Source organism: Limanda limanda, chromosome 9 (genome assembly GCF_963576545.1).
Source record: "Limanda limanda chromosome 9, fLimLim1.1, whole genome shotgun sequence".
Classification (NCBI taxonomy): Eukaryota; Metazoa; Chordata; class Actinopteri; order Pleuronectiformes; family Pleuronectidae; genus Limanda; species Limanda limanda.
The window spans coordinates 10,423,891-10,447,306 of record NC_083644.1 but is presented as its reverse complement, the minus strand read 5'-3'; the positions used below and the strand labels follow the sequence as shown (position 1 = coordinate 10,447,306).

At 41.4% G+C, this 23,416-nt stretch overlaps 3 protein-coding genes across 3 annotated transcripts; 2 read left to right on the top strand and 1 right to left on the bottom strand.

The window, feature by feature from the left end:
• Positions 1 to 242: 242 nt before the first annotated feature.
• Positions 243 to 2,452, bottom strand: smim7 (small integral membrane protein 7). Its single transcript, XM_061077902.1, has 5 exons — positions 2,380 to 2,452; positions 2,120 to 2,161; positions 1,227 to 1,279; positions 1,041 to 1,131; positions 243 to 924 (listed from the first exon to the last, which is right to left on the bottom strand). Exons 1-5 carry the CDS (start codon positions 2,403 to 2,405, stop codon positions 909 to 911), a joined length of 228 nt encoding a protein of 75 aa, XP_060933885.1. The 5' UTR covers positions 2,406 to 2,452; the 3' UTR covers positions 243 to 908.
• Positions 2,453 to 3,956: 1,504 nt separating this feature from the next.
• On the top strand, positions 3,957 to 10,987 carry tmem38a (transmembrane protein 38A). Its single transcript, XM_061077822.1, has 6 exons — positions 3,957 to 4,136; positions 7,040 to 7,196; positions 7,920 to 8,104; positions 8,861 to 8,948; positions 9,557 to 9,674; positions 10,317 to 10,987. Exons 1-6 carry the CDS (start codon positions 4,013 to 4,015, stop codon positions 10,518 to 10,520), a joined length of 876 nt encoding a protein of 291 aa, XP_060933805.1. The 5' UTR covers positions 3,957 to 4,012; the 3' UTR covers positions 10,521 to 10,987.
• A 4,067-nt stretch (positions 10,988 to 15,054) lies between these two features.
• Positions 15,055 to 23,136, top strand: comp (cartilage oligomeric matrix protein). Its single transcript, XM_061078221.1, has 19 exons — positions 15,055 to 15,115; positions 17,187 to 17,260; positions 17,445 to 17,496; positions 17,695 to 17,843; positions 18,106 to 18,243; positions 18,352 to 18,429; positions 18,753 to 18,905; positions 19,192 to 19,296; positions 19,566 to 19,673; positions 19,778 to 19,937; positions 20,128 to 20,246; positions 20,531 to 20,583; positions 20,673 to 20,866; positions 20,944 to 21,122; positions 21,232 to 21,280; positions 21,453 to 21,649; positions 21,895 to 22,067; positions 22,519 to 22,658; positions 23,078 to 23,136. The coding sequence occupies exons 1-19, from the start codon at positions 15,085 to 15,087 to the stop codon at positions 23,134 to 23,136; spliced, it is 2,211 nt and encodes a 736-aa protein (XP_060934204.1). The 5' UTR covers positions 15,055 to 15,084.
• The last annotated feature ends 280 nt before the right edge of the window (positions 23,137 to 23,416 follow it).

Below are 23,416 nucleotides of genomic sequence, written 5' to 3'. Positions count from 1 at the left end.
GTTGTGGGTGTGTCTTGGAATCCAGCTTTCCTAAATGAAGAAGGCTCCCTGGATCTGAACATTCATCTTCTCTTTGAAGGAGCTATGAAGGAGGTATAAATAAGCTATAAAACAATACAGCAGAGAAACACCCAGACATGAATGAAATAATGAAGGAAATAGATAGGGCTCAATCTATCAAACATATTTATTGCATCATTCACTGAAAGGTCAGTATAAACAGTCATTTAACAGACACTGGATAAGAAAACTGTATTTTTATTGGAAAGAGCACAAGGACACATTTACATCAAAGTGCATATTTACTTACAGCCCAGGTGCCGAAAACCACAGGAAATGACAGTTTGTCTCGAAGAGGCTGCACATAACAACAGATGACTGTTGAGTTGTTTATATATTGTATCATATATGCACACAGGAAAAGGGACCATGGTAAGTTTGTGAGGCTTTGGGACAGAACGAGATCCTTCAATGATGACAGTCAGCTAACAAGCCACAGAAATATCAATTCTATCCTGTTAACAAAGGCTGTGCATCGTTTACAACCCAGGTGATCTTTTTTTTTTTACATTGGCAATGCTGAAGAAAACAAATCAACTTTTCTGTACAGAAGCTCGAGGGCACATGACAACACATGTCCAGCAGAGGGCAGGGCTATCCATAGAGTCACAGTTTACAGAAAAGTAAAAATGTGAAAACCCCAATCAGACAAAATAAATACAGTGATTCATAGGTTCCTGTACAGCGAGACCAGAAGAAGTATTTGAATTAGAGGTGGTCAAGAAAATAGAGTATACTTATAGTTTAAAATGGCGAAAGAAACAGAAAGGTTCTATAAAGAAGTAATTTATAGCATCCATCTTGAAAAACCAGGAGGGGTTCGGGATTCTCGTCCCTGCAAATGTCGATCATGATCCAAATAATCTGTGAGGATTGAAGACAGTCAACCAGTTAGATGAGCAGCAAATTCATATTTACATCCAATACTAACTCAGTTTAAGCACATGGGCAGCAATGGCCATCACCAGCATCTCACTCACACTATCATGCAGAACATGATGAAGATGTTCCAGAGAGCGATGAAGATCCGAAAGTATCGCAGGCTGAGCAGGAACTCTCTGATGTTGTCGCCTGAAGAAGATACCAATCATTTTTAATGGCCAAGCTTTTACATACTAGTGTTTTTGTTAATTGTAATTCCATATCTCTGCAACACTCATACACACCTGTTGTTGGCGCTCTGGAGTCATCTCCAAATCCCTGGGACTCCTTCCTTTTGCTGCAAAACATGGACAGTCAAACTCCCTCTTCAATAATTGTGTATGACCTCCTGTCGTTGTGTCTGTGCGTCATGGCCTATGAGTTACAGGTCGGACAATTTTCCTGACGTGTAACTTCTCCTTTAAGCATTGTATAACATTAACTTTATGATTGTTATTTCATTTGCCTTACTGATTATTTCTTGTATTTCTGTCTGATTGAGTCAATAATGCTTGGTTCTTGTTGTTTGAATGATAGATTCTGATGCTGTATTACTGTATTTATGTTTTTCTGTTTCCTCTTGCCCTGCGATGGTTATACATCGTCTTGACATTTCAGATTTTGCTGCTTTTGCTTCATTTTATTTCTGTGGCATGTAACCCTCACTTCACCGGCATCAGAGCATCTCGCCAAATGGTAAATGCAGTTTAAAGCAGCACGACACCTTTTTATAAAGAGTGTGTGGGATAATAATAAATAGCGCCATCCCTTCAATATATAAACATTTAAAGCTTGGTTTTATTTATATAACTGACATTATAAAGATTGAGAAAGTCGACTGAAAGTGGTTTTGACATGCCTCAATATCAGAACCTCAATACCCTTTGCTTATATAAATTATTTTCTTCTGTTCAACTTTATGTAGTTATTTATTTTGTTGAGCTTCTAATGATGACAAAATAAATACTATAACCATATATCTCATATATTTAAATACTGACAGATTAGTTTTTACAACCCTGGTCTTTTCTTTAATCACATTTTGATGGATTCACATCGTGTGTGGTTCTTTCCAGTAACTTAGTTGTATTTAGACTAAGTGCTGAGTCAGATGTGTGTCAGGGAGGTGAACACTCACAGTTTGAAGTTCAGCACGGCCCCTGCGTTCACCAGTAAGGTCCTGTGGAGCACAGAGAGAGACAAGGTGTCTACTGGTGAGCTTGTTTACCTGCGGGGCTAACGCTAGCTGCTGAGCTGGCATTAGCAACAGAGCTAGTTAGCTTGTCTCACCGCCATCTTACTGACGCCACAGTGGACGATAACACACACAGAAGAACAAGGCAGTTTAACGAAAGAACTGTTTCCGTGTTAAAATCCGTCTGACACTGAATCATTTACCCGAATATCAACAGATTTGCGATCATCTTGTTTCCCGTCACATCACAGAGACGCCCCACTTCCGCATTCAGCTACGTCATCAGGAATGTGACCAACGAGGTTCCAGTGTAACGACTGGCCGGGAAAGAGGGTTTTTGCTGCCCCTCAGTTTGACTTGTCAGGAAGCTGAGGACAAAAAGATCGAGCGCCACCATCAGACAAGAAATGTAACAACAGAAAGAAACATTGATTTCATAATAAGACATCAAGAAGAAACCACATTAGACTAGTAACTGTTTCAAAAACTGCTAGGAATATAATGATCAATACTTCATAAGATAATAACATGGTTTATATGGAAAAGCTTAATGTATTGAGTAACTAAAGTAGTTGTGTAAAAACTACAATATACTTCACCCTGAAAGTTAGTGCAGCATTAGTATAAAGCACCTTAAACAGAACCAGTGAGGCATCAAACGAAAACAATTGAAAGATGAAATTACATTGAGGGGGAAGTAGAACAGACAGACAGAAGCCGTCTAATTAATTATATTTATTTATGATAATAATATATTTATGCAGTACTTCTTAAAACATTGTTATGAGGTGCTTCACAAATAAAAAAACACAAGTAAAAAAATACGTTCAAACGTGCACACAAACAAATAACAATGACAATTTGTTTCAATAATAACTGATTATAGGTTTTTAAAGCTGAAGTGTCCTTGACAAGATACTGAAACCCTAAAATTGACAGGACTTCAACCACCTATTTATTGCACAATATCTCATACTATGTACATTTAAAAACAACCCAAAAAATTAATTAATGAAATAAAATAATAAAATATAACAAAAATGAAAAAAAATTAAATACAATGAATCCTGCGCAGTCCACTTCTGTGCAGGAGGTGCGCAGTCAACTTCTGCGCAGGATTAATTTAATTTAATTTAATTTAATTTAATTTTTTTACGTTTATATTATTTTATACCTTTTTTATTTACATATATAACATTACAATAAAAATATCTGATAAATATACGAGGCGTTTGAGGAGCACTGCACGTTTTACTGCAGCCTTTACACACGGTCTGTGAGAATGTAAACAAGCGGTGACATCAGCAAACGCTGCGGAGCTGCGAGGGGATTATACTCGGTCACTCGGCTGCATGTGAGTCCGCCTCGGTGCACGAGCTGATCCGGATTAATGGATGTTTATTTGTGTTTTTTTCTTGAACGAGTGAAACAGTCAGTTTCTGAACGTGTTGTGTCTCGACAGCTACAGACAAACCTCACCGTGATGCAACAATGAGGATAATGAGGATGATGAAGAGGAAGGCAGGAGAAAGAGCAATTGGTTTGTTCGTGTAATTCTCAAGCAGCTGGCATGAGGACCCCCCCTCCACAGCAGCTGGTACGGAGCTGCAAGTGCTGCTGCTGATGAAGATGATGAAGATGAAGATGCTGTGGACATGAGCGGTATTAATAGGTGGGCTTCAGTGTCACAGGCTTTCTCTGTCGAGACCTTGGTGGGCTTGGTGAAGAGTCGGTGGACCGGGTTAGGGGGGCTTCCGATCCAGAGTGCGCGCTTGGAATAACAAATAGACTCAAAACAAGACATTAAAAAACAAGGATCGTTGTCAGAGACTCATCATGGAGGTTCTGTCACTTCTCAATCTGGACGATTTAGCCCAAGCGTTCTCCAAAATGGGAATGTTTCCTGTTTTTGATGTCGCTTATTACATCGTGTCCATCCTGTATCTGAAGTATGAGCCAGGTGAGTTTCTTCTCTGTTTTCTGATCAAGTTATAATGTGTGTTTGAATTAAAGATAAACACGACCGATAAACCTGTTTCTAAGGTAATACACAGGTGCAGCGTCTGTACAAGCTTCACACTCACCAGACATGTGTGTACTTACAACTATTTAAAGTAAAAGAAAACACAGCTTAAATAACATATTTATAGAATAAATACAAATATTAATATATAAGTAATAACTGAAATTTAAACATCTAGTGTTTGTAGAATAAACCTAATAATAATGTTATAATACTCTGTCAGTTTTAACGTTAATTTCTGACATTCTTCTGTGATATAAACACTCCGGGCTCTTATATCCCAATATGGACTTTCTGCTGTTATCACTACAGTTGCCCTATATCCTTATAAAGCATGACCTGCATAAGCCGGAGCACCACAGCTCTCTGCTTCACTTGCTGTGAGGTGACTATGTGTGTGTGTGTGTGTGTGTGTGTGTGTGTGTGTGTGTGTGTGTGTGTGTGTGTGTGTGTGTCTGCAGCAGCCTGACCTCATTTACTCTGTGGGAAACCACTGGAGTAGATTAAAACCACTCAGCTTTGGGTCCAGTTGGACATTTTTCCAAGATTTGGCTCCTCTGAATTAATGTTGAGCGCCGTAAGGAGGCTGAAACCCGAGAGAAGGCCTGTGCATTCCAGCGACTTGGGGCAATAAATAGAAGATCCTGAAATAGCCAGTGTCAGTGGGCCTCCGAAGCACCTCATGCTGCAAGAGGCTACATTTGGGCTGGGTTTGTTATTTAGTGTTAAACATGAATTCAGTTGGTGAGCAAGAAGCACAGAGTGACCTTATTGTCCCTTGGGGGGCTAGAGTGTGTAGAATGTGAACCAAAGCTCACAACTTTTACTGGAAGTTTACAGCTTGGACAACATGATTCACACGTTTCATACTTAGACAACTGGGATGCTGGAAAACAAAATTCATCTTCACCCCCATCTTCCTCTGCAGTGATGCTCAAGCAACTTACAGAGAGGAAAGTACAGGAGCGTCCAGGAAGGAGAATGAACATTCATGCCCCTCCTCTTCATTATTTGGCTTCAGGAAACTGAAAAGAAATGAATGGATGTCAAAAATCGGCATCTACATTAACCATAATAGTTTGTTAGGGATTAACTATGAGGTTTAACTTCCTGTGTGTTTATTTACAAACACAGGAAATAGAAAACAGATGACTTTTTTCCTTTGAATGAACTGTCGCATCAATCTCATCGAGCTCACAGAGTCAGATACTCATCAGTCTGTTGACAGGTCTCAATTGGCTGATTGGTCTCGAAGAATGTTGGTGTTGAGTTAGAAATAAGGAACACTTCTCATCTGATGCTTTAAAATTGTGAGCATCTTACTTCACTGGTAAAAATGCATCAACATGTGTCAGTAATGACTTCTGTAACAAAGTAGTTTGTGTAGTGAGTGTGAAGCTGAGACCAACTTCTAAATTAGTTTACTTCAAGTTTAAAAAAAAGCAGATCTAACACTGCATTGCTGTTCACATGTCCCGTAGTATAGAGGTTAAGATGATTGTCCTTATAACATATTTGTTTTTTGTCAATTCATCCATCCATCCATCTATACCGCTTATCAATTTGAGGGTCTTTAGGGGGGGGGGGGGGGATTGGAGCCAGCTGTCATTTGGCGAGAGGCGGGGATCACCCTGGACAGGTCGCCAGTGTATTACAGAGCTGACATATAGAGACAGACAAAAATTCACACTCACATTCACACCTAACAACAATTTTGAGTCTCCAGTTAACCTGACTCCAATCTGCACATGCTCTGACTGTGGGGGGAAGCAGCTGAGGAAAACTCTCCCAGAAATCAGGCGAACATGCAAAGAACAATCCCTACAAAACCAGTATTTGAACAGGGAACCTTCTTGCTGTGAGGCGACAGTACTGCTACCCCTGTTGTGTAAGGACATTCATACAGTTGAAGGCATTAATGTGTGTTTTAGAGTTAAATCCATTATATCATTGGAGCATTCAAGCGGAGCCACAGTCTGTGTCTGTGTCTGTTCCCAAACTCGACTTCATGACTGTAACCGGACGACTTTGCATCAGAATATTTCACAGTCAAATGAACCACGCTGCCAACATTTGCAAGAACCCGCCCCCTTCCCCCCACACACACACATGTCGGCGTAGTTCACACTCTCGCTACATATCAGAGGAGCACATGATCGAGGTTTGAAATCTGCATTGACGGAGGGGAGAAGGAGAGAGACAAGTGTGGGGGTCAGAGGTCAAGACAGTTGCAAGGCAGGAGAAGCAGTTGAGCGGGTTCTTATTTATAGGGCCACATTTGTCAGGATCGGATTGCCCTCAAACCGAGAGCCGCTCGCACCACGACACCCTCGGCCACCTGTTGTCGGAGATCTGCGCTCGCATCTCGATTCACTGAGAGTCTCCCACAATGTTGTTACACTGGAAAGACCTTTCTCGTTTAAACACACATTCTTTAAATCGTATACTTTGCATTTAAACGACTCCTGAGTCAATATTAGATTATGATAAAGAGACATATTATCAGGGCGTGCACAGACATGGTGGACAGGGTGGGGACGAAGATACAGCAGGCAAACACACAAGGGATCCACAGATATTGACTCGAGAAGGTCATCGCCAACAGTTATGAGCTCCAAGAACAAACATTCAAAATTGTATATCTGAAAAAGGACAAAAATACATAAAAGAACTTTTTCCCCCGGTCACAGCAGAGAAGGAATTGAAAGAAAGTCTGTGTGGTATTTCCCATAACCCTATAATCCTAATCTATTTATTGAGTTAAGAAAAGACATGATAGGAAGAAAGAAAAGTGCTTTAATTGTTAAGCGCTCCCTGACAGCTGCTCCTCTGTGTTTCAGGATCGGTGGAGGTTTCCCGCAGGAGTCCCGTGGCCTCATGGCTCTGCGCCATGCTCTACTGCTTCGGAAGTTACATCCTGGCCGACATCTTGCTCGGGAGCAGCCCGGTCGACTATTTCCAATACAACAGCCACATCCTGCTGGCCTCAGCTGTCTGGTGAGAGAATCCTCAAAGTGTCTTCACCCTTCAAGAGGGGAGGAGAGATTCAGTTACAGAGTCGCACAAGGTCACAAATCTGCTTCTTTTAAATCCAGGTTTCTTATAGAACTTATAAGATTGTGTACGTTTTAAAATTGTCAATAGCTGGTCATTGTATGGAGGTGATTTCATTCCAAAAAATAATTTGGCTGATAATTGGTGGATTGTGACTGTACATTTAGATCTGACAGGACAAAATGGTCAAATGACTTCTCAATCAATCAATTACATTTTATTTGTACAGGCCATATTCACAAATCATAATTTTTCTGATAGGGCTTAACAAGGTGCAACAACCTCCGTCCTTAACCCTCAATAAGAGTAAGGAAAAACTACCAAAACATGGGGGAATAAAAACATAGAAATCTCAGAGAGAGACAAATGTGAAGGATACGTCCAGGATTCACAGAAGTGAAAGTCAGGGAAGGGATGTCCTCCACATGAATCTCTTAAAGACTTTTCTTGAATCCAGGTGACTCAGGGTAATTACCTCCACCAAGGAGCCTCTGTTTTTGCTGCTGTCAATTTGTTTGTCAGCAAGATAACAGAATTGTACAAAATGGATTCCCACAGAACTTAGAAAACATCCAGAACATATGTTATCATCAAAGCTAAATCTAGATTATAGTGGGTAAATCTTTCCTTGATATCTTATCTTCTCTCCGCCAAATCCAAACCCAGGTACCTGGTCTTCTACTGCCCTCTGAACCTCTTCTATAAATGTGTGGCCTTCCTGCCTGTGAAGCTGGTGTTGGTCGCCCTGAAGGAAGTCGTCCGCACCCGTAAGATCGCCGCCGGCGTTCACCACGCCCACCACGCCTACCACCATGGCTTCTTCATCATGGTCATCGTAGGATACGTCAAAGGTCAGTGTCTCACACCTTGTGTTCGTACAGGAGAGCACAACAGTTTGTGATACAATGTTGGCAGAATCCTATGCAGCACATTTCAGTGTATGTAAGTGTTTTGGATTTTTAAATCCTCATAACAACAAAGGTATAATGCTCTTTAACATTGAGGCCCCGCAAGGTCAAAAATCTAATCTCATCGATGTGCCTCACCCAGTTAATCAAATGTTGTGTTTAATCCCAGCAAACCTGGAACCAGATAGTGTTAAAAGGTGGAGAAAGTCAACACAAAAACTCAACACAACTCAGTCTAACAAAGATTTGAGGGATATTATGGTCCCAGCTGCTCATTTTTGTCCCCAGGGCCTCAAATCAGGTTCACACATCCCTGACAAATCTGACACTGACAAATCTTTAATCCTCACAATTAAATCAGAGCTTGGTTTATATTAAAAGTTTTTATGATTAAAAAAATGTCTCCATGAGCAGATAATGTTTTACAAGCCTTATGTTTAAAGTCAAAAAAACAAGAAAATGCTCATTAATTTGAACGAGAAAAGAACTGAAACCATTATCGTCTCTATGGATTGAGTAGTGAGATGTACAGTGTTCATGCGATGTCCAGTCCTCTTATCAGGTCTCATGTGTTTCACCTACTGTAAATCCTATTTCTCCCTGTTCTTGTTTGAAACTATCCCATGAAACAGAAATGGCCACAGACAACAGAACTGCAGGCGACCACGTCTTTTACACTCTCTATTTTTATCTTCTCAGGGTCGGGAGTCGCTCTCATTTCCAATTTCGAGCAGCTGCTGCGTGGAGTGTGGAGGCCCGAGACCAACGAGATCCTCAGCATGTCATTGTGAGTCTGTTTGAATGTGTGATGTTCGAATGCTGTTCGTTCATCACTGCCTCGTGCAGCACGTCATCAAAACCCAGAGGCAGAACAAACCAATAAATATGATAAATATGATCAGAGTCAAACACAAACTACAGTTGACGTGTTTGAATCACACAAGTTTGTTGAAGGAGCTGCTGCATGTTGAATTTCTTGATGTTGGCTCCCTCTAGTGGCAGCATCCAGAAGAGGCCATACATGAATGTCAGATGAAAATGTCTCCACCCCCCAAAAGGAGTTTTTATTGTGTTACAAAGTATTTCTTGCTTTATTACAGGGCTTTCGATAAACTTTAGATAATTTCTTTAAGCCTCAGACATGTAATTACACATCTAATAACAACATCCGACATTTCAATTTGAATAAATTAGCAAATAGTAAAAAGAAAACTTTCATTCTGTGTCATAAACATTTACTGTTGGTTTAGAGAGATGATAAACTTAACCCCATAAATATAAACGTGCTTTAAACCAAGTGGAGGAACTATTTACCCTGCGCTCCATCTGGGATTCCACTCGTGGTGAATATGATGAACAGATGTGTCGCTGACAGTTTGTCTTTTCCGTCTTTAGCCCGACCAAAGCCAGTCTGTACGGAGCGATCCTCTTCACCCTGCAGGAGGCTCAATTGCTGCCCGTGTCCAAGGGCATCCTCATCCTCGCCTTCACCATCTTCATGGCCACGAGCAAGGTGCGTTTAGTCGACGGTCTGAAATTCTGATGCAAGACATGTTACGTGGATTTTTCTGCTACTTTCATGTGGCCTTGTTGAACTCTAGTGAAGCTATGGATGTTTTTTATAGGCGTCACATTTTAAGGACAGTGAGGAAATTCAGACTACAAGATATATAAGAAACAGGAGACAATATCGTATGAAATTCAACGTATAATTAAATTGAACAAAACACACATTTAGCCGGGGACTATAACAGATAGTACAGCTACAGTAAAATGCTAAATAGAAATAAATAGCAAAAAAATCTTGAACGCAGCCATCTTGCCGTCATTTTTTTCTGTTCAGTAATGATCGTGGTGTAGAAACTTATCTGACGAGTACTTTGACTTTGAACTAATGTCCCATCCACTAACATGAAGGAGGAGGGATTTATGAACTATACTGCAGCCAACCACCAGGGGGCGATAAAGATGCTTTGGCTTCACTTATGAGAAGATTTCACGCTGTCCATCTTTATATCTATGTCTATGGTCAAGCACCAACATCTCAATCCTACAATTCCCATGATGCAACTCTTACGCATCTTTTGATGAGTTATTTTATGATGTTTTCACCGACTGAGTTGAACTTTCCAACTCTCTCTCTCTCCTCCTCCAGGTGGTGATGACCGCCCGACACTCCCACGGCTCCCCCTTCACCCTCATCGAGTCCTGGGTCTGCCACCTGCTGTTCGGCTCCCCTCTGGGCGGCTCTGAGGAGGACCACCACCACGCCCCTGCCGCCGCCGCCGCATCACCTATCAAAACCAAGGAGGAGCTGGGCGAGGGCACTCGCAAGAGGAAGGCCAAGAAAGCCGAGTAGGAACGTCGCGTTACACCGATGAAACTGCATCTGACTCGCCCTCGCGGCTGCCACGTGATGGGGACATCCCATTCCTTTCTGGGGAAAGGGGCAGTTTGATGAGGCCCTTCCTGTTAGAGCAAAACATGGTGCTTTCTGCATTTTACATGGCATGAGGACTCTGTAAATACCACAGTAACTGTTTCACGCCTCAACCCAACCTGGACCTTTTAGACCCATTTATGTAAGTGTCTGTGAACATCTGTGCCCAACACTGTGTGCTGATCCCTGTGTGTAGGAGCCGCGTGGTTTTGTGTGGGTCGGCCTCTCTTCGCACCACATCAGTAGTTGTGTTAGCAGGTGTCAGTGGTTTCATTCTAGTCCAAACCAAACCTTGTTTCGTTAAAGAAAAACTAAATACAAATTAAATTGAATCAGAAATTCTAATATGAATAAAGCGGTATGTGAAAGAACATTGCTACTTTTTACATTGGGACAAAGACAAATTCATATCTTTGAATAAAATCAAGAGAAAATTAACGTCTTGGGTGGTTTTTCATTTCAACTTTGGTGAATGAATAAATGTTTAAAATCAGTTTTCTAGATAGACTTTAGCTTTAGAAGTATGTATTTTGGTATTGGGTTGTAGCAAATCAGCTTTTAAATTTGTGTTAAAGGAACATAGAGTAACTCAAAGAAGGTTTTTCAGTAACTTAACTTTCTACAAAGCAAACTCAAATCTACGTTTACCTCAAGGTAACTTTTTAGAAAATTTTCAGGCTGTTATGTAGAAAAGAATTACAAGTGCCGACCTTCAGCCGAAATATTCCCTTAGAAAGTTGAAACCCACGATGAAAGACATATTCAGGCTTTTATAAAAGTAGAAAGTGTAAAAAAGAAATGTTTGAAAAAAGATTATAAAAATGAAAGATATAAAACCTATTTTTTTACAACAACTGCAACTTGGAACAGTTATGTTTTGAAAAAGTTGAAATATTCCCAGTTTTATGACTGAATCAAGACTTAAATTACTCAATGAGAAGGAAAAGTATAAACTATCATAAACTCAGATAGGTCAAAAGTTAAATCAATGTAGTTCTTTCAGGAATTTACTTAATGAGATTTGACTAACAAGCTTTTTCAAATCCAGTCTTGGCACAATAAAAGTATAAAATAAAGATGGACGACACGTCTCCTGTTCCACTATCAAGAAATGAATCCCAAATATCCAGGAGACGAGCGCTGCCGTCTTGCACATTTGGAGCTAGAGTTTGACCATTAGCAGTCTGGAGATGGAGAAGCAGCAGCGAGGTCCTGAGTCAGTCTTCGCTGTCAATCATGACAATTCACCTTGTTTTTAAATCGCATCAAATAATAACAAAGATCATATCTCATCCATTAACGTGGATGAGGTGGGATTTATGACCACTAGGTGGTGATCAAGAGGCTTTGGCTTCACTCTGTGGGGGTTGTCAAGTCGTCCATATGGTTTATGTGTGTTTTCATGCTGAGTCGATTCTTCTGGTTCTATCAGGTTATTGTGATGACCTTGTATCTTTTGATGAACATGGTAGTCTTAGGAACACTAATCAATTACACTTTCGATGTAACTGTAAAAACAAGACCTGTTTTACTACTCACATCTTTTCCCTGAGCTGCTTAAACACACACACACACACACACACACACACACACACACACACACACACACACACTGGTGCAGGAGTCAGCAGTAACAGTCCTCATAAAGTCTGTTATGTAACTGTGAGGCTGTTGAGAGGTGAGAGGTGAGGTCTGAGGTCAGTGGCAGGTCACGACCTGAGAAACTCTGAAGTCTCCTGCTGTGTTCACAAACACAGGCAGTAAAACATTGCTATTGAACTTTACAGGAGGTCGCCACCACCGACCTTTGACCTTAACATTCCTCACAGCAGCACAGAAGACCAGGGAAGTAAAAGATCATTTTCTTAAAACCTTTAATACATCATCAAAACAGAAAAAAATTATAGATTTATACACAATAAAAAAAAAATATAGATTTATACACAATAAAAACACAAGAATACATTAGAAGATATTAAAAGTGATGGTTCTTTGCAAACAACCCAGTGTGGAATAAAAGTCAAAACATAAAAGCAAGAAAACCAGCAACACAAAGAATGAATGAAGAATAATTAATAAATAAATAAATCTCGTAAAAAGGAACCCGGACAATGTTTAGTAAAACAGAATTGAGAGCTCCTACTACATATAAATAAAAACAATACAACCTCTTGTATCTAAAATGTATTATGGCTTCATAAAAAAATATTCCAAATTGTCATATATACAGTAAGTGAAAAAGCCGCAAATCATCACATGTAAGACGATGGAATCAAAAATAGATTTTCACTTGAAAAACACCAAATTTATATCACTTATAAAACTCTAAAAATTAATTCACTCATCTGATAATTGACTGTCAAAACTAATTAGTTAATTGACAAACAAGCCAAAGCAAAGTATCAGTAAATGTCGATTGTAAAGTAAATAGTAAAACGTAAAAAGTCCAATATTTCCCTCTGAATGTACTGGGCTAGAGATATTGTATGTCAAATAAAAACGTCTCTGAAAGTAAAGTATAAATTTCAAAGTATGTTGGCAAATGTACTAAGTTAAATTTGAACATTGCAGAAAAGCTGCTTAAAGGAAAGAAGAGGCCTCAACCTTAAATCAAGGGATCGTAAATGATCAGTGTTTCCCTTCACATCACTGAACAAACGGGAATTGAATTAAATAATATTCATTCTGTGTCTAAGGTTCCAGTTTTCCTGCACGATGACAGCAACGAGGTGTCGTGTTGTTTTTCCACGGAGTGAGAAGTTCCCTGCTCCTTTGGGCAAGGCAGCCAGCAGGCGAGGACCGAGCGAGAGTGGAGGTGGTGAGAGTCGGTCAAAGTGATCTGAAGCAAAGCCTCAATAGCCTTCACTGTGAGGAATGTAACCAACATCTGCTGCTCCCATTACTGACAAATACAAACAGACACACACACACACACACAAACACACACACACACACAGACACACACACACACACACACACATACACATTCTCTCTTTACCAACCCTGGACAATTGGACTATATGACAACGAAAAAATTAAATGAAAAAAACTTTCACTTAATTTTTTTGACAAATATCTATGTGATGAGATTCAACTTCTTTACTAACAGTAATAAGGGTTGAAATCTAAAACCTCAAACCTTCAAACTGTCCTCACACACAGTGACGACACATCCACTTAGTCAATGTCTCTGGATTTTTACTTTGGATGTTGGACATAAAATACTCAGAGCCTCATAAATATTGAACTCCCGCGACATCACTTATTTTTTCGCCCTGAGAAAAATGAGCTCCACTTTTTAAACTCTTTTGAAGCTTCACATGGGTGTAGCTGGTAAGTTCATGGAGGATTGAACCCACGACGTCAAAACGTTAAATTCACTGAGCCGCATGAAAACAAAACCACGGAGCTTCCAAACTGTCTTTAATAGGACGAGGTATTCAGTAGAAGGACAGGTCGTCTCTTTGTCTTGTCTAATGGCAAATGTCCAATATCAAAATCTACACTGTGTAAAAGGTGAAAAAGGCAATGATAAACAAAGTGGAAAAAATCCTGGATCCACCCCTTTGTTCAAATCTGTCCCAAGATTTTACGAGATCTTTCTTGGCTCATTTCACATCCGTCCACAGAGTTTCATGAAAAGAGATTTTTGCGTAATCATGCTAACAGACAAACAAATAGTTCAAGTGTCTCTGGAAATTAAAGGACTTCATGCTGGTTTGAAGACGTCGGTTTGACCTTCCGTGGATTTTTTCGTCCAGAACCTGTAGGAAACATTCAAGGAAATTTGTTTGACAAAACATCTTTCAATGTTATTTGGAAACACTAAGGTTGTTCCTTTTGAGGCTCAGTGACTTCCAAAACACAAAGTGACGATTGAAAAGAACTGGAGCGAAGGGGACTGGATCAGGGAATGATTTACATCCCGACTCTTGTGGTACCTGCAGCATCAGAAATCAATCCCAAGGCAGGGCGGTCCGACTATGACCCCATGCAAGACGAGAACACGACCGAGGTTGTGTCGTGCAAAACAACAAATCAACATGGAGGAAGAAGAGTTTTGTGAATGTATTTTGTGATTTGGGGAATCTCCATCTTTTCCAAAATGTCCAGAAAAGCAAACGACCAATAACCCAATTTGTATTTGTAAAAAACACAAAGAGACTAATGCCTCTATAATGTGTGATGGAACATGTTGTGAGGATGTTGTGCAATTCAATCCCTGTCCTTGTTTTCCTGGACTTCTCTACTAAGTGATTTGCAGGACTTGGGTTGGGGATGTGAGTCAGGGAGTAGGGGGTGTGGGTGGGGGATTTGGGGCAGCGGTATAAAACCCTAGCAGGGGACAAAGGACGAAAACTATGCTGGAACCAGGTTTGCACGAGGAGCACTGACACTGAGCTCCAGGACGGAGCGAGAGGGAGAGAAGATGACCAGAGGTAAAACCATCCTGTGGCTCCTGGTCCTGACCTGTGTGCTCTCCATGGGAGGACACGTCACAGAGGGACAGAGAGGTGAGACACAAAACTCTGTTCTACCTCTAATACTTGTTTTAGTAGGTCAGGACTGGTGCTGTCCCCATTTCACTATAAGGCAAAAATGATGATGTGACAAATCACAAAAGCACATCATCAATATAGAATCTCAACTGAAAAGCTAAAACACAAACTTTGTGCTGGAGAACATTGAAATTAAAACTGATTGATCTACCTTGCAAACTGCCGAACACGAGGACTGAAAACGTCCTTTATACTAATCAGAATTAAGCTGCTGTATTTATTTACAAAACGTCAGCTTATTCTTATTTTCTTTATTTCTTATCGTAACTCATCACGTAGCTGTGTATTTGACTTTAACTCGATCGCCGTGTGAAGGATCCCACCAACCTTTCTATTAGCAGAGTGATTTATCTGCAGTGCTGAGGAATTCATTCAGTAAACAGAGTTACTGCTAATGAGAAGAACACATTTCCTGAGCTTCACGCTCAGCAGCTCTCGGCCCTCGTCCGGCTCCTCAGGGGGAAGGGCTGCGTCTGAAGTGATTGAAGGAGGGATGCTGGGGTCTTTGGGTCGAATTAGTACAAAGCAAAGCGATCAGACGTCTCTTTAACACTGGTTCCCACCTTGATTTTGGAGATTTGTGAATCTGAGAAAATGTAAAACTCGTATAATCAATGTTTTTATAATGAGGATGTCTCAAATGGTAATGAGAACAGAAAATTATCTGAAACATGAAAAGTCTGCTCTGTAACCGACAGATTGAATTTCTGATTTTTTTTTATCAGCCAATTCCAAGACAACCAGGTCTTATGTTTCAAATTCATAAGAATTTATTTCTTTATTCTTCTTAATACAATCAAATTTTATTTGTGAAGCACCAAATCCTAACATGCATTTTCTCAGGGCACTTTACATATTTAAGGTCGAGACCTAAAAAATAACACAGAAACCAAACAGTTCCCACAATGAGCAGCACTTTGGTGACTGTGGAGAGAAGAAACTCATTACCAGAGCAGAACCAGACTCAGTGGGTCCGTCTACCTCCACCGGTCGGGGTGGGAACAGAGGTTATTGTAGGATAGTTGAGATGCTTGAAACTTGATATTCTTCATGGAAAATCCAGATCATATTGAGAGGTGGGACTCTTAGTGCGTTACACGTAGAAACACAACGACGCCCACGGACTGAAGTTCCTGTTAGCAGGCAGCTTGATATCTTCCAGAGAATCTTGTATCATTCTGTATCTGGAAAATCAATCAAATCGTCCTTGAGGCTGTGTGGGCTGTGGATACACATGAGGTCTGTGGTGACTCAGGAATGTCAGGTATTGGATTTGGTATCAGACAGGCAGTGGATCCTCTTGTTGAGGAGGACGTGTGTTGGACACTTGGCCGTTATAAGACGTTCACCCTCCTCCACCTTGAAAAGCTCTTTGGTTTCTTCAGTCGTAGGTTTAGGACCTTCATCCTGCGGAATGATGAAATGTTGTCCAATGGGATTTGATGCAATTGACTGAATTTGAACGCACACACTTTCCTGAAATACCTTTTCACATACCTCTTGATTTAGTAACTGGTCACAACTGAGTCATTGCAGAACCACCACCACCATGTTGGAGGTTTTGCTTTAGCATCATGAGCTGTTTCAATTTTTTCATGAAATAACACGCAGCTGCCATTTGAAACATCAAGGCAACCCCCTAAAAGTGGAGTTGAAGCGTCTCAATCGCCCCCTGGTGGCTTCCTGCAGTATGGGTCATAAATCCTGCCTCCTCCATGTCAACAAATGGGACATGGACCAAACTCAAAATTCAAAGAGCAAATTAAATACATTTTTCTGAAAGATCTTTTCTATCATTTTCGGAAGTTCTTTTCAAGTTTGATAAAGTGCTCATGTAATGATTGACAGCTGAGACTGACTCGCAATTGGTCGAGCGTGTGTATTGACAGGACCTTGCTTTGGCTCCATCTCCCGATCGTTTGCTCACCCATCCACTTATATCACCTATATTGCTTATTGGATGTCACATACACTTATTTCTGTATTGATGTCAGTCTAACCATATGTTTAATTTGTTCATATCCAGATGGAGAAATCATCAGTCAGATTAAATTGACAAACATTGCGCTGGCTGAGATCAAACAGCTTCTGAAACAACAGGTAAACCAGCTCCACCCTCTTGATCCGCTGTGTTCCATACGTCTTAGCTGCAGATACATGTGACAGTGAGCTAAATGGTTAACACACCTATGATCATGATCAATAAATAAATCAACAAATCATAATGGTTAAAAAGCAGGAGCAGTGTGTTTGATAATAAGTTATTGATCCCTTGTGTTTTCAGATTAAAGAGATCGTTTTCCTGAAGAACACAGTGATGGAGTGTGAAGCCTGTGGTGAGTTGATCAGTAATATACATTACTGTTTCCCTAGATTCAATTGAGATAGTGAAAGACTTACACCACAAATACATGAATATTATCAGGTGAGAAAACTTTAACAAGTATCTGTGTTAATGGAAGTTCAATCTCTTTGCATGGATTTGAGACAATGAACCAAGACAGAAGATACTCACCTATTGTTTCTCTCCTCAGGGATGGGAGGAATGCAGCCTCGTCCCTCCTGTGTCCCCAACCCCTGCCACCCGGGGGTGACTTGCATGGAGACACCTCAGGGTCCACAGTGTGGACCCTGTCCTGACGGCATGGACGGTAACGGGACCCACTGCTCGGACGTGGACGAGGTGCGTCAGAGGAAATAAAACTGTATTATATCATATTACAAGTATGATATGAGTTACATCACATTAAAACACTTACAATATTCAAGATATATAAAACAATATGAGATAAAATGAGAGTATTATGATATGAGACGATCTGAAAGTGCACTTATCAGGTTAGTTAGTTAGATATATAAACAGATAGATAGATAGATAGATACATAGACCCTTACAACATCCTGAGGTGTGTGGCTGTTTATTATTGTGTCTCTGTTGTGTGTAGTGTACAGTGATGCCGTGTCACATGGGTGTGCGCTGCATCAACACCTCCCCGGGCTTCCGCTGTGGCTCCTGTCTCGCTGGATACACTGGGCCCCAGGTGCAGGGCGTCGGCTTAGCATATGCCACCGCCAACAAGCAGGTCAGGCACGGTGAACTCTCACACACACATACACACACAAGCACACGCACACGCACACGTACACTCAGTTCATTTTTTTTGTAACTGCAAATTCCTCCCTGGTTCAAGGTGTGCAAGGACATCAACGAGTGTGAGGACCCCAACAATCGAGGCTGTGTGGAAAACTCAGTCTGCATGAACACACCTGTGAGTATAAGCATAAAAATCACTCACTGTCATGTTGGAGGGAAATCTGCTGCTAATATAAAACTTCATAGCACCGACGCCCCACAGCAAGAAGCTCCCGGTTCGAATCCCAGCTTGGCCCGGACCTTTCTTTGAGTTTCTCTTAGTGCCTGCATGAGTTTACTCCGGCTTCCTTCCACAGTACAAAGACACACAGATTGGAGTTAGGTTAATTGGACAATGACAGTTCAATCACAAAGCAGAGTCCCATCAGGAAGCAATTTGTCCTATTGGCTGAAAGGGTGGATCTCTTCAATGGACTCAGTACATGTATGTGTCATCAGGGCTCGTTCAGGTGCGGCCCCTGTAAGACGGGCTACATCGGCGATCAGCGACGTGGCTGCAAGCCTGAAAGAGCCTGTGGGAACGGCCAGCCCAACCCCTGCCACGCCAGCGCCGAGTGCATCGTTCATCGAGAGGGAAAGATCGAGTGTCAGGTGAACAAATTCAACCTTTAGCCATCTTCTCTCAGAGCAAAAGTTTTACATTTTCACATTGTCAGGTAGAGTATTAAATGTAAAACAGTAGCAGCTGAGCTCATATGAAGCTGAAAACCATTTGTGAGTCGACTCTTTGAAATATAACTTTCAGCACTTGTGCCAGATCTTGTAAAACCACAGGCCTGTTGGAAGACTTAAGCCCATCTGACGATGTTTGCAGTGCACAATAGGGCCAAAGAAAACAGTCTGCACAGTTCATAAAAAACCTTTTCCATCCTCGCAGTGCGGAGTTGGATGGGCTGGTAACGGCTACCTCTGTGGCCCTGACATCGACATTGATGGTTTCCCCGATGAGAAACTGGAGTGTCCTGAGAAGAACTGTAACAAGGTAAAACTCCTCTGTGTCCAAGGTACAAAAAACAGACTGTGTTAGTCATCTGCAGAGAATAACATATGCACATGTTGTATGTAGGTACACTGTGCGTAAAGTGAACTTTTGTCGACTTTGAAACGGATAATGATACTTAAGTTCTCTCAAAGTAAAAGTTTGGATGTAGTAGAAACAACACTGAATCTAACTTCTTTCTTTAATCTACATTTCTTAACTTTATCGTACCTGATTCTTCTTGAATTAACCGTGAGCAAATTTCTCCACAGGATAATTGTCTCACTGTTCCCAACTCTGGTCAAGAAGATGCAGACGGCGACGGAATGGGAGACGCCTGCGACGAGGACGCAGACGGAGACGGGATCCTCAACATGCAGGTTCATGAATAAAAGAATGGGATGAAAATGAATCAGGTTTAAAAGAGATGCAAAAGGAGAGGGATTCAACATCACTTGCAGAGACTGAAAGACCTGTGTTGCAGGATAACTGTGTGTTGGTGCCCAACGTGGATCAGAGGAACGTCGATGAGGACGACTTCGGCGACGCCTGTGACAACTGCCGTGCTGTGAAAAACAACGACCAAAAAGACACAGATGTGGACAAATTTGGTGACGAGTGTGATGAAGATATTGATGGCGATGGTGAGTGAGCCATATATACATCATGACGTCATTTGAGTCTTTTAGTCATTACTGACAATCCAGAATTCTGATGGTTGGAATAGGTTTTTTTGCCTTCACTGATATTATATATATTACATATGTAAAACTACAGTAAAACAACAAACCAGGCTGGACTTTGAATATTCACTTATCACCATTTTAATTTCAGGAATCCTCAATCACCAGGATAACTGCAAACGTGTTCCCAACGCCGACCAGAAAGATCGAGATGGAGACAAAGTGGGAGACGCCTGCGACAGTTGTCCTTATGTTCCCAACCCCGACCAGGTCAGACATCTCCTGTTTCTGGAAACAAAGCAACAACAAAACAACACAACACGTTATCAGCATATTGCGGGTTTCAAAACCAAGTTTGGCTTTCCATACTGGTTTATCCACTTTTGGTTGCGTATACCTCTCTCATACTGAAAAACTAATCTTAATAGTGTAAGTGTCCAAACATTGTAACAGTAATTTATACACCAAATTTCCCTGGAAGAATTTGTCATTCCACGGAGCAGTAACATCTGAGAGAAAAACTTAAATTCCTGGTTTTGCATGTTCATCAACAGAGTGACGCAGATAATGATTTGATCGGAGACCCCTGCGACACCAACAAGGACAGGTATCGTTTGAGCTAATCAGTCTCTTCACAGATATTTCTCTGGCTAACGAGGAAATACAAATGATCAAACCAAACTTTCCTCGATCCAGTGACGGCGACGGCCACCAGGACTCCCGGGACAACTGCCCAGCTGTCATCAACAGCTCTCAGCTGGACACGGACAAAGACGGAAAGGGAGACGAGTGTGACGACGATGACGACAACGACGGAATCCCCGACCTGCTGCCCCCCGGGCCCGACAACTGCCGCCTGATCCCCAACCCTCTGCAGGAGGACTCCGACGGTGGGTTCCTCTCCGGACACATTAACCTAGAAATTCTAATCCATTCTAAAACTCTCTTATTGCAATCATCTTCTCAGGCAACGGTGTGGGTAACATATGTGAAAGGGATTTCGACAACGACACCATTATCGACACCATCGATGTTTGCCCAGAAAACGCTGAGGTCACCCTCACCGACTTCAGAGAGTACCAGACCGTGGTTTTAGATCCAGAGGGAGACGCACAGATCGACCCCAACTGGGTGGTGCTGAACCAGGTGGAGTAGCTGGTTTTTCATTTTCTATTGTTGTATTTCAATTTTGTGTCCCAAAATATTTCTTCATCTGAGGAAATCCCGTTTAAACCCATGTTTACTGTTTGTGCAGGGACAAGAGATCGTCCAGACGATGAACAGTGATCCTGGGTTGGCTGTTGGTAAGTGCATTGTATGGTTTATTTAAAAGAATAGAAAGAAAGAATTTGAAAGAATTACAAATTTTGGGAGATTTAAGCTTTCGGGCTGTGAAACAATCTTTCTATGAAAAGTATCGACTCTCCAGTAGCTGTTGGTCCATCAAGACGTAGTGACACACGTATTCTATCCCAGGTTACACTGCGTTCAGCGGTGTGGACTTTGAGGGGACATTTCATGTAAACACGGTCACAGACGACGACTACGCAGGATTTATCTTCGGCTACCAGGACAGCTCCAGTTTCTACGTGGTGATGTGGAAGCAGGTGGAGCAGATCTATTGGCAGGCGAACCCGTTCAGAGCTGTGGCAGAACCCGGCATCCAATTGAAGGTAAGACCCTCCATAATTATTCCTTGAGACCGAAATACTTCTCAGGGTCAGAAGCTCTACAGTACATCATATCCTTGTTTGGGTTGTTAGGGTTTCGTATATTAACTTATTGCACGTGTGTTTAAAGTTGACAATAATCCATGTTTCCTAAAGATTTGAACAATAATGATCTGCTGTGATCGAAGAGTCAAGAAATCACTTCATCCAGAGACTCACACTTTGTCATTTATGCTTTTTAAAAAAAGGCAGTGAAGTCAAACACGGGTCCAGGAGAGAACCTGAGGAACGCCCTGTGGCACACCGGTGACACCAGCGACCAGGTCAAGCTCCTGTGGAAAGATGCTCGGAACGTCGGCTGGAAGGACAAGACCTCGTACCGCTGGTTCCTGCAGCACCGGCCCGCTGACGGATACATCAGGTGCTGACCTTTAGGGAACTGTATTTAAGATGGACGACATGATGGCTCCCCCAAAATGAAGCCAAAGCATTTAAATTCCCCCATGTTAACAGACGGGACACGGTCCGAGCGACACAGAATTGTTCTTTGAGATGGTTTACATAATTTTAGACAGTTGTAATCACAGCTCGGCTATCGCTATGCAGACTCCGGCTCCAAATGGGCACAAGATGGCAGCGTTCATATCTGGTATATTCTTCATCTCTGTATAGCTGGAGAAAGTGGACATATTTATACAGTCTATGGTTTGGTCCCTGACATGTTAAGCTTAGCTTAGCACAAAGACAAATTGCTAAGTGCTAGCAAAGAGAAAAATAAACAGATATTGTAGCAGTTTCTAGATTTGTCTTGTTTACAGACACAATAACGTAATAAACCCATGTCTGTTTTCTTCACTGTGTTGTGTTTTCAGAGTTCGCTTCTACGAGGGTCCTCAGATGGTGGCGGACACAGGCGTCATCATCGACACCACGATGAGAGGAGGCCGACTCGGGGTCTTCTGCTTCTCGCAGGAGAACATCATCTGGGCCAACCTGCGTTATCGCTGCAACGGTGAGTCCAGCGTCAGATTATCCACTGTGGCCAGAAACTACCTCTCTTCCTTTAGCCTCTAATGCCGTGTCATTTCTTTCACAGCTACTTCACTTTGATTCTGTACATTTCTAGAAAATGATTATGTTAAGTACTAAATTTAAGTCTATTTTAACTGAGAATACCTGTTGATAAGATGGTTTTTTTTCATCTTTAACCTTCAATTGTTATGAATCCAATTGCAAATAGTTTAATATTAGCTAAAAGTGTAAAATTATAATTGCAGGTTTTACTCGTTTGCCAAATAACGAGTAAATAAACAATGCAGGTGATAATGCAGCCGTAGTAGACGTTACAGTAATGTTCCAGCTCCATGTTGAGAATATTCCTGTCGGCTGCTCGGACACTAAATTAACCTTCATGTTGTCATTTTGTCTCAGATACTCTTCCCGAGGACTTTGACACCTACAGAGCTCAGCAGGTCCAGCTGGTGGGCTGAGGAGACAGGGGGACACGACCCGGGAATTCAGGGAACTCTCCACTGCACAACTGAGTCCAAGAAAGAAAACCGACGAACAAACGTCAGAGGAGAGTGTCTGAAGGAGATGAAAAGACTCGTGTTGGAGGAGAAGAAACTCTGCGGCTGTAAAAACTCCTCAGAGGGAACTAGTGATATAAAATTATCGGTTTTCTATAGAAATGTGTCTAAAATAACGTTGCAACTAAATATCATTAACTATATTTTTATAACTGTCATTGTATTCTTCCTATCAAATAAA

Bases quoted from the DNA above. Each gene is read 5' to 3' on its own strand.
- smim7 (XM_061077902.1), bottom strand. From the start codon at position 2,405: ATGATCGCAAATCTGTTGATATTCGG. The intron at 2,162-2,379 runs GTAAATGATTCA...TGTGCTCCACAG, and splicing joins GCAAATCTGTTGATATTCGG to GACCTTACTGGTGAACGCAG. The intron at 1,280-2,119 runs GTGAGTGTTCAC...CATGTTTTGCAG, and splicing joins GCCGTGCTGAACTTCAAACT to CAAAAGGAAGGAGTCCCAGG.
- tmem38a (XM_061077822.1), top strand. From the start codon at position 4,013: ATGGAGGTTCTGTCACTTCTCAATCTGGACGATTTAGCCCAAGCGTTC. The intron at 8,949-9,556 runs GTGAGTCTGTTT...TTCCGTCTTTAG, and splicing joins GAGATCCTCAGCATGTCATT to CCCGACCAAAGCCAGTCTGT. The intron at 9,675-10,316 runs GTGCGTTTAGTC...CTCCTCCTCCAG, and splicing joins TCTTCATGGCCACGAGCAAG to GTGGTGATGACCGCCCGACA.
- comp (XM_061078221.1), top strand. From the start codon at position 15,085: ATGGGAGGACACGTCACAGAGGGACAGAGAG. The intron at 17,261-17,444 runs GTAAACCAGCTC...TTGTGTTTTCAG, and splicing joins AACAGCTTCTGAAACAACAG to ATTAAAGAGATCGTTTTCCT. The intron at 20,584-20,672 runs GTATCGTTTGAG...TCCTCGATCCAG, and splicing joins TGCGACACCAACAAGGACAG to TGACGGCGACGGCCACCAGG.